Source organism: Monoraphidium neglectum, assembly GCF_000611645.1.
Source record: "Monoraphidium neglectum strain SAG 48.87 unplaced genomic scaffold scaffold02493, whole genome shotgun sequence".
Taxonomy (NCBI): domain Eukaryota; kingdom Viridiplantae; phylum Chlorophyta; class Chlorophyceae; order Sphaeropleales; family Selenastraceae; genus Monoraphidium; species Monoraphidium neglectum.
Genome location: NW_014011135.1, coordinates 1 through 9,046, shown reverse-complemented (window position 1 = coordinate 9,046; position 9,046 = coordinate 1). Strand labels below are relative to the sequence as shown.

The following is a 9,046-nucleotide window of genomic DNA, read 5'->3' as shown; positions in this document are numbered from 1 at the left end:
GGGTGGCATGGATACAGTCTGTTGACCCAGCTGCAAGGAGCGCTGGATGACATGCAAAATGCGTGTAGGCGCGCACGAGGGCGTGCGCAAGTGCACACGCGCGCACACACCCACACATGCAAAACCCCCCCCCCACACACACACACACACACGCACACACTACTGCGCGCGCGCACACACACACACACACACACACACACGCACAAGCGTAGTGTGCAGGCATCCGTCCCCACCCCCTCACCCAGCAGCGCGCCGCTGCAGTTGAGCGCGGCCATGGCGCCCTCCGCCTGGAAGAACTCTATGAATGCGATGCGCGTGGAGTGGGCAAAGTCCCCCAAAAGACGTATCTTGTTGACCCTGCCTGCGCGGGGGCGTCCACGGCCCGATGTCCGGCGCGAGGGTGGGGCGGGTTTGAGCGCCGTATCTAGGACAGGGGGTTCATGGCTGATTCGAGGCCCTAGAGCAGCCTGACGGCGCTTTCGGCTTGCGTGCCGGCTGCTGGGGAGGATCGAGCTCACGCAAAGGACAGCACGTCAAAGCTTTTGCTGGCGGACGCCGACGCCGACTGCTGCAACGGCGCCGCGCACCCCGCATCCCGCGCCCTCACCGCACAGCTGCTCGAAGAAGCTCCTCACGTCCTCCTTGTCCACTTTCTTATCGATGTTTGCGACGTACACAGTCCTGAGGCACGCGGGGCGCGGGCACGGGCGCGGCGGGGCGCAGGCAAGGGTGCTTGGGAGGCTGCCGCCGGGCCCCGCGCGCGCTGGTGTGCTGCGGGCCCGCAAGTAGGGCGCGGTCGCCGCCGCGCGGCCCTCCTCGACGCTTGCGCCACGCGCCATGCACCATGTGTGTGATGACCTGTGCGCACTTGCACCCCCTCACAGCCACCCAGCCACCCAACCACACGCACGCCCTTCCCCCCCTCACAGCCACCCACACACCCACACACACACACACACACACACACACACACACTTACACATGCGCGCACACGCGCGTACGCTCTCACGTACTCGCAGATCACCCAAACACGTTCGCGCACGCGCACCTGCTGCAGCGCTCCAGCTCGTCGTTAGTGCGGGGCATCAACTCTTTGTTCACCGGCACGATGGCCGTCTTAGACGGCAGCACGCGCAGCGGGCTGCTCCCCAGCACGGACCCCGTCTTGCTCAGCGCCTGCGGGGCGGCGCGCGACGCGCGCACGCGGTCCTTGGGCGACGGGGTTGAGGGTATCGAGCCTCGCCGCGCCGCGTCGCAGCCTGCGGGCCCGCGCTCGCCTGGCGCCCGCCGTCCGCCGCCCGCCCCGCGCCGCGTGTGCCTCAGGGGCGCGGCCGCCGCGCGCGCGCGCGCGCGCTCGCACCTTCTGCGCAGCTGCGTCCTCCGCAAACTCAATGAAGGCGAAGCGCATGGCGCTGTTGGGGTCCCCGCATATGCGGCAGTCCATGACTGTGCCGCAGTCCGCGAAGAAGTTGGCCAGCGACTCCTCGGTCACCTGCATTGGGGTGCACGCCCCGGCGACGAGGGGAGTCGCGCGCCGGCCGGGCGCGGCGCGTGCGGCCATGCGCCCAGCAAGGCGGGGGTGCGAACGCGGAGCTGTACAAGCGCAGCGCCGCGGCCGACCCAGTGTGCGCCTGCCGCCGCATGCGTGGCTGGAGTGCGCCGGCGCCTCTCATAGGGGACAGAAGCGACTCCAACCGCCCGGCCGCAAGCGGCGCTTCAAGCACATATATTCCACACGATCTCCAGCAGTATGATCCATGTGACCAACCAGGCATAGGCCCATGCACACACACCTGCTGGTCAATGTAGCTGATGTACACTGTCCGTCGCACATTGACCTCTAGCCCCCGCTGCGTGCGCTTTTTCCGGCCGCCCCCAGTACCATTCGCAGCCCCGCTGCCGCCGCCCCCGCCGCCGCCGCCGCCCGTGCCGCCCCCGCCCCCGCCACGCCGCTCGCCCTGCTGCGGGCCGCCAGGCGCGCCGCCGTTGGGTGCGCCGCCCCTGCTGCGCCCAGGCCGTGGCCCGCGGTCGCTATTGGCCTGCAGTGCGCACGCAAGGACGAGCCGCGAATCAGGCGGACATGTCGGGTGGTGTGGCACGGGGTATGCGCCCAGGTGTGTAAGAGGTGCATGCGGCTTGCCGCATGCAAGGTGTCCCCTTGAGCACACCGCATGCGTGAAGCCGCATGCAGGGATATTCTGACACGGTGTGATTTGATAACCCGCCCTTGCACGATGTGAAGTTGCGTCCCAAGAGCGCACCCCACCTGGCCCCCTCATGATCCCGCCCCATGCCCCAGCGAGTCGCACGGTTGCGGTCGCGGCGACCCACCCGGCCAAGGTCCTGCTGTGGCACATGTTGCGGCTGCAAAGCGTAGCCATAGGCTGCAGCCGCAGCGGGGTGGCCGGCGAACCCGGCCGGCGTGTAGTAACCCGCCGGCCCAATGCCTTGCAGCATCTGCGGCCCACCCGGGCCTAGCACCATGCTCTCAAGGCTCTCCGCAAGCATAGCTGCGGGGGCAGCAAAGACATGCGTGGTTCAGGCTCACAGGGTTGCGCATGGCACTCGCCGAGCGTTTCGTCGGCACTAGGCCGCTCACACCGCGCTGCGCTTAGCGCGTGGGCCAGCCTGCAGCCCTCCGACGCACCTGCATCAGCCACTGTGCTGTAACCGCTAGTGTCGTGCATGCCTTGGCCCATGGACGGTCCTGTAAGCGGACGGGGAAAGTGTCAGGAATCACTCGAAAGCACCCTATGAGGCCCCAGGGACCTTGCCGCGCGGGAGATTTCGCACCAGTCATAGCGTAGGGCAATAGCATGGGCGCCCCCAAACGATGACCTACGGGCATGCCTGCGCGACGGGGTCTTGGGTGAGCAAGTTCAGATCGCGCTGCAGACGCCCCGAGAAGGCGCAAAGTGACCACGATAGAACGATCAACAGCAGGCAGGTCCAGTGCGCTCACCGTAGGGACCATAGCCCGCTGCAGCACCCGCGTCCATGCCGGCGTGGCCCCGTAGGCAAAGCCTGCTTCAGATAGCACCTAGAAACATCAACAGTTCAGATAGGCCACGATGCGGCTACGTCCGGCGCCAAGGTCGTGTGTCGGGGACCAAGGTGTCGGTAGCTGAAAAGAGGTGGGTGAAACGAGATTCGTACCGGGGTAGGTATGATTGTAAAGAAGGATATACCATCGAGACGAGGCAACCTCAACACCACTTGGTCCCGGTCTCGCCGACTTGTGTGCCCCTGTTCGCACCCAGGCTCGCGCTGAGTGACGGAGCCCCCACTGCCATACCGAACAGGCGACGAGGCCGCCGCTGGAGCTCCAGCCGGCGTGCGGTAAGTCATTTCTATCAAGCACAATAAAGCCCGCCGCTAGCAGCTTGAAGGCCGGACCGCAAGGGCCCTCGTCACCAACCGAACGGTCAACGCATCAGTTTGCCACAGTCGGTCCCAGACTGCTCACACGACAGCTGGCCGCTCGGTGATGGTGACCAAATGAACCCGCCCATGGCTTTGGGCAGACAGGGGCATGTTTACCCTTGTCACTGTTTAGCCCACAGGCTCAGCTGCGCGGTCGAGAGAGCTGCCACTGCCGCCCCGCCTGGCAAAGAGTGCGAGGCGTTCCCCAGGTGACATCACACGCGGAACTCAATTACTCATTCAGGTGTGTGGGTGTGGGTGTGTGTGGGTAACTCTTCGTGGTGTTGGGGTGTTTTTGCGCGGCGTGCGCAGCTGGATGGGATCGGTCAACCAGGCATAGGACAAGCAGGGGGGCAGCACGCAACGTCTCGCGGGGGGCCAGCCAGGGCGCCGATGTTCATGCATCAAAACGCACAGTGCTGTACAAACGCTTGTCTGCAAGCGCGCAAACGCGGCGAACGCAAAGCGCCGGCGTGTGGCACATACTGGGCTCCAACTATCCGCGGTACGAGCGGCTCAACTGGTGCGAAGACTAACAGGTCAGCGCCCGAAACTCGTTGCTCTGAGATGCGTGGGCAACGGGGGCTGCATTCCGGGGTCCCGGGGCCGCAGCCCAGGGGCTCGTTGTGCGGGCTGCGGATAAGGATGAACGCGCACACCTGGGAGCTTACGGGATCAGAGCCGGCTGCTGAGACATGACTTCAAAGGGGCGCAAATCGGCCGTGCTCAGCGGCGCCGGCGTCGGAGAGGCAGCCCGTGCACTGCACAACACCATTGTAAAATCTAGCCAGGCACACTCCAGACGCCGCAATCTCTGTGAATCCCCCCTGCCGGGCAGCCGGCGAGGTGGGGTGTCTGATGAGCGGGTGTCGGCAGGTGAGCGGGCAGCCCCGTGCGCGGGGGCTTTTTGACGGAGGTGGGGGGGTCCCAGAGGGGGGGTGGATGGGGGTGGCACTGCCTTGACGGCCACGCTCCAAACACCCGGGGGGCGGGGGCGCAAGCCCCCAGGGGTGCATAGGCTTGACGCAGCGGGCGGCGCGCGCTGGACGGCAGGAGGGCGGCGCGGCCGCGGCCTCGTCTGCCAATCATACTGCTCTCGAAATCTGGCTGTGCCGGCCGGCGGGGCCCGCTTGTCTGGGCCGCTGGAGACCAGGTGCGGCCCGAACACCATCATGATACCATTATCGCAAATAAGGAGTATAAAGCTAATACTGTACTGTACCCGCGGCGGCCCCTGCGTAGACCCGCGGCCGCCAACCCCGTGGCCCGCGCCGCGACCCGGCAGCGGGCCGGTGGGGGCCGTCGGCACGGCCGCGCCTCGAGCCGGGCGCTGCACCAGACAGGCTGGGAATGCGGCGAGCGCGGCGCGCATGCGCTAGGCCTGGCTTCCTCTGCAAAATGGCGCGGAGCCCGCGCGACGCTGCTGCAGGCTTTGAGGGCCGCGCAGAGCGCTCCCCCCTGCGTGCACGCCGCCGGCGGGGACGCCAAGCGGCGAGGCCGCCTCGGGCAAGCCGCGGGCGGGGCGCTGCGGCTGCGGGGCGTGCCTGAAGCAGGCGCCGCCCGTTGAAGTTCACGCTGGCCGAAGACGGGGTCGCCGCGGGGCGAGGACTGCGGGGCGGCGGAGCGCAGAACTGGGGCGTGGCGGGCAAGGCCGCGCCTCCGCCGCGGCAGGAGGGCAGGAGGGCGGCGCCCGGGTGTCGGGCCGCGCGGGGCAAGTGGCGATGCTATGGAGAAGGGTGCGCCGTGCAGCCCAAAAAACAGCAGGAAGGGGAACGCTCGGTGCGGCACGCGCCCCGTGTAAGGGTGATCAGCGGCGCCGGCCCCGCGGGGCCCGCCGCCCAGCGGGGGGCTGAGGGGGGCCGAGCTGGGCGTGCGCGGGGGGCGGCAAAGGGCGGCAGGCGGCGCACCGGCGCCCATGCGCCGCGAAAAAAAGGATGTGCCTGGGGAGCAGACTCCTGGGGGGAAGGGGGGTGGCATAGAGACCATCAAGCTTCGCAGAAAGAAGGCGGGGCCGCGGCCGAGGGGCCGGAAGCACCCGCCTCCCCCCCGCCCGCCACGGGCAGGAAATGTGCGCTGGGCGGGCGGGGCAAATGCAGTCGCGCGCGGCGGGCTGCAGCGGTCCCGGCGGCGCTGCGCCGCCCGGGGCGCGCTGACCCCTCCACACGCACACTCACGCACACTCTCTCTGCGCCGCGCCGGCGCGCGCGCGCGCACACATGCAAGCGGCGCGGGGGCCTCGCCGCCGCCTCAACGCGTGCGCGCGCGCGCGCGGGGCGTGACGACAATTAAGCTCCCCTCGCGAATGCGGCGCACGAATATGTACAGTATTGGCGATGGAATGTAGTGCCGCGGGTCCTTAGTCCTGACCTGATCCTGGTCCTGAAAGGGGCCCGCGGAAAAGTGGCCCACGCGGCGAGGGCGGGGCCGATGGCTGGCTGAGCGACTGCCGGGAAGCTGCCCAGATCACATGGGGCGTCCCCTCATAAGCTAAGGGGGCCCTGCACGAGAATAGACTACCCACCAAAAGCGAGCGACTACGAGACCACGGTGTGGAGAGGGCTAAGCAAGTGCGTGAATAGCGAGCGCGTGCAGTGCAGCAAAGGGGGGCCCAGAAGGACAAGGCAGGGGGCCGCGCCCCGGAAGGGTGCGGTGTGCGGGTCTAGCTGGGCTGGGGAGGGGAGGCTCCTGGGGCCGGCGCCGCGCAGCGCCGCGCCGCGCCATGCGGGCGGCGTGCGCTTGCGCACACGCCTGCCTGGAACGGGCGCGCGCGCATCGGCGCGCGGCGCATGGTGAAGTGAATCCTAGCACAGTGTGCATGCAGTGCTGCGCATGTTGTGGGTGACCACTGATCCCGAGAGTTTGTCCTGGGTGTGCGGCACGCGATGGGTGCCCCAAAAAGGGCGGGCGCGGGGGGCCGCCGCCCAAGGCTGGATGTGGCGAGGGCCAACAAACGCACGGCCGCAGGCGGCCGCAATCCTGAAAAGCTTAGGGCGCCGCGCAGTGCCGGCCACGCAGAGTGCCCTGGAGACCTGATCCTGGGTGGGGACGGCTGGAGCTACCTGGCTGGCCCGTCAGTTGGGGCGGCGGCGGATCAAGGGCGCCGCGGCGGCGCCAGGCAGAGAGGTGGCCAAAACGCGTCGTCTCAACTTCTTAATTCTCGTAGAATGTGGAGATCCCTGGTAACGAACGAAGGCCCCTTGTGAACGAAGAAAAGAAGGTGCGCGCGGACGCGGCAGGGCGGCGCGGCGGGCCGGCGCGCTGCCGCAGGGCGGGGGGGCAAATCAGGCGCCCCGCACCACGGGCGGCGGGGTCGGCGCGCGCACGCCTCCTCTGGCGCGCCGCCGCGCAGCGCGAGGCGCGTGCGCGGGGGGTGGCGCGCGCCGCGCGCGCGCAGCGCAGTTGGGGCCCTGTCCCTGTTTGCATTGTTGTGTGGGGCTGCAGACAGTGCACGGATTGCGCAGGGGCATGGGCGCTACCGGCCTCGACACGCACGCAGCGAAGCCGTCGCGGGCCAGAAGGGTCGGGGCCGCTGCGCCTTGGACGCTGGGGCGGGCCGGCGCGTGCCCGCTCGCCGCGCCCCCGCCGCGCGGCCGCTCACACAAACCACTCGGGCCGCAGCGCCTGCAGCGGAGGGACGAGCGCGGCGCAGCACCACGACTGGCGCCCGTACTTTGCCGTGAGCGGCGCGAGCAGCTCCCTCACCGACGGCGCGCCGCACCAGGCCGCGTTCTGGTGCAGGTGCAGCAGGCAGCCCGACACCGCAGCCATGTCGGCTGGCGCGTAGCCTGCGAGGCGCAGCGTGTCCGCCACTGGCGCGGGGCCGAGGCCGTAGGTGTGCATCGCCAGGGTGAGGGCGCCGGCGGCGAGCTGGGAGGGCGGGAAGCTGAGCAGGCCGTAATCGAGGAGGGTGAGGTCCTGGGGATGACGCAAGGGGGATTGCAGGACGGGGGAGGGTTGGCGGGCATTGGGTGGGCGGGCTGGAAAAGGGATGCATGTGCGTGCTGGTGCGTGTTTGTTGGGTGTATGTGAAGGGACCGCAAGCTGCATGCAACATGACCTCACAACATCGGTCATGCACATCAAGCAATTGACACACAAACACACACACACACACACGCTCGCACACGCACTCATACACAACACAAACACAAATACACGAAAAAGAAAACAAGGACAGTTGTTGTCCGCTATTCCAAGGTTTGTTTTGCCCCGTTGCAGGGCCCTGAGCGATTGTCTGTGTGCTCTGGGGGTCCAAAGCTCACGCTCAGGCACACTGATAGGGGCGGGCGTCACACCCACACGCTCGCACGCCCCTCCACTGCCCACGCAACTCCTTCCACATGTCTGAAGTCACGCACACATCACACCCACCAGCAGGTAGACGGCCAGCGCCGCGACGTGGGCTGGCAGGCAGTCCAAGCCCTGCGAAATCACGTCATAAGAGGGGCAGGTTTGGTAGCGGGAGAGGAGAGCCCTCAGGAGACACCCCGTAATCAGCTTGCCACCACTGCGCATCAGACGCCTGAACAGCGCCGGCAACGTGGCGCCGAGCCGCTTAAGGGCGCTCAAGTCTGCTGCGCGTGGGCGCACCTGGGCGAAGAGGTGTAGGAAGGTGAACGCGGTCTGCGTGCAGACCGTAAAGTCCAGGGCGTCCAGCAGCACGCGCTCCATGCGCAGCAGGTCCTGGGGCGTGAAGCAGTTGGCCGCGATAGCCGTGAGCTGCTCCACCGTGGGGTGTGACACCTGCTTGTTGTGGAAGGTGGGAGGGCGGAGAGGGGGGGTGAGCGGAATCATGGGTTGAGGTTTGGAGAGGGGGCTGAGAGCGGGGTCAGGCTAGGCTGAGGGGCGCCAGTTGAGAGCCTTTCCTGCGGGGCCACGGCCAGCGGGCGCAGCCGCGGCGCAACGCAGCCTCCGGGCATGGCCAGCGCACTGCCGGCGCCCTGGCGCGCGCGCCCGCTGCCTCGCTGTCTGCCGCCAAGCCGAGCGGCCGCCCGCCCCAGCCTCCCCGTGTGAGGCCCCAACCACCATTTGCAGCAGCCGCCGACTAGCCAGGGCGCGGGAAGCCTCCCATGGTCACACCACCAGCTCCTCCCCTGCCACCAGCCGCCTGATGATGCACCCACCCATACTCTCACACCAATACACACACATACACAAACACACACACACACAATCACACATGTACAATTACTCTCTCTCACCCACACGATCACACACACTCTCTCAAACACACACTCTCACACACACACACACACGCACACATACGCTCACAGCTGCACACACGCACACCTCCAAGTCCTTGCCGGCCACCATGATGCACGCCACAGCCACCATCTGCAGCACGCCGCGCGGCACGCCGTGCGGCGCGGCCGCCGACAGGAAGCGGTCCAGCAGCGCCACCCCGAGGTGCAGCGTCTCCGGCTGCAGCCCGAACTCGTCCGAAACCTCGGCCATCCAGCTTACGACGATCATGCGCATCTGGGGCGTGAGCACGTCCGCGGGGCGCGCGGCGCGCGAGGCGTGGGCCTCGAGGTAGGTGGGGTCTGGGCGCACCTCCGCCTCGCGCGACCGCTGGCACCTGTAGGGTGGCGGGCAGCGGAGGGCGAGGGGCGCGGGGCGGGGT

General features: G+C 68.0%; 2 protein-coding genes across 2 annotated transcripts; both read right to left on the bottom strand.

The window, feature by feature from the left end:
* Positions 1-159: 159 nt before the first annotated feature.
* Positions 160-2,999, bottom strand: MNEG_10868 (hypothetical protein; the record flags this gene model as incomplete). The annotated part of the gene is made up of 9 exons (XM_014040661.1): positions 160-162; positions 234-298; positions 608-681; positions 1,049-1,176; positions 1,361-1,492; positions 1,794-2,039; positions 2,332-2,510; positions 2,648-2,707; positions 2,963-2,999. 9 exons carry the CDS (start codon positions 2,997-2,999, stop codon positions 160-162), a joined length of 924 nt encoding a protein of 307 aa, XP_013896115.1.
* Positions 3,000-7,017: 4,018 nt separating this feature from the next.
* On the bottom strand, positions 7,018-8,901 carry MNEG_10867 (G2/mitotic-specific cyclin-A; the record flags this gene model as incomplete). Its single annotated transcript, XM_014040660.1, has 5 exons — positions 7,018-7,044; positions 7,126-7,338; positions 7,795-7,845; positions 8,014-8,166; positions 8,713-8,901. The coding sequence occupies 5 exons, from the start codon at positions 8,899-8,901 to the stop codon at positions 7,018-7,020; spliced, it is 633 nt and encodes a 210-aa protein (XP_013896114.1).
* Positions 8,902-9,046: the final 145 nt, after the last annotated feature.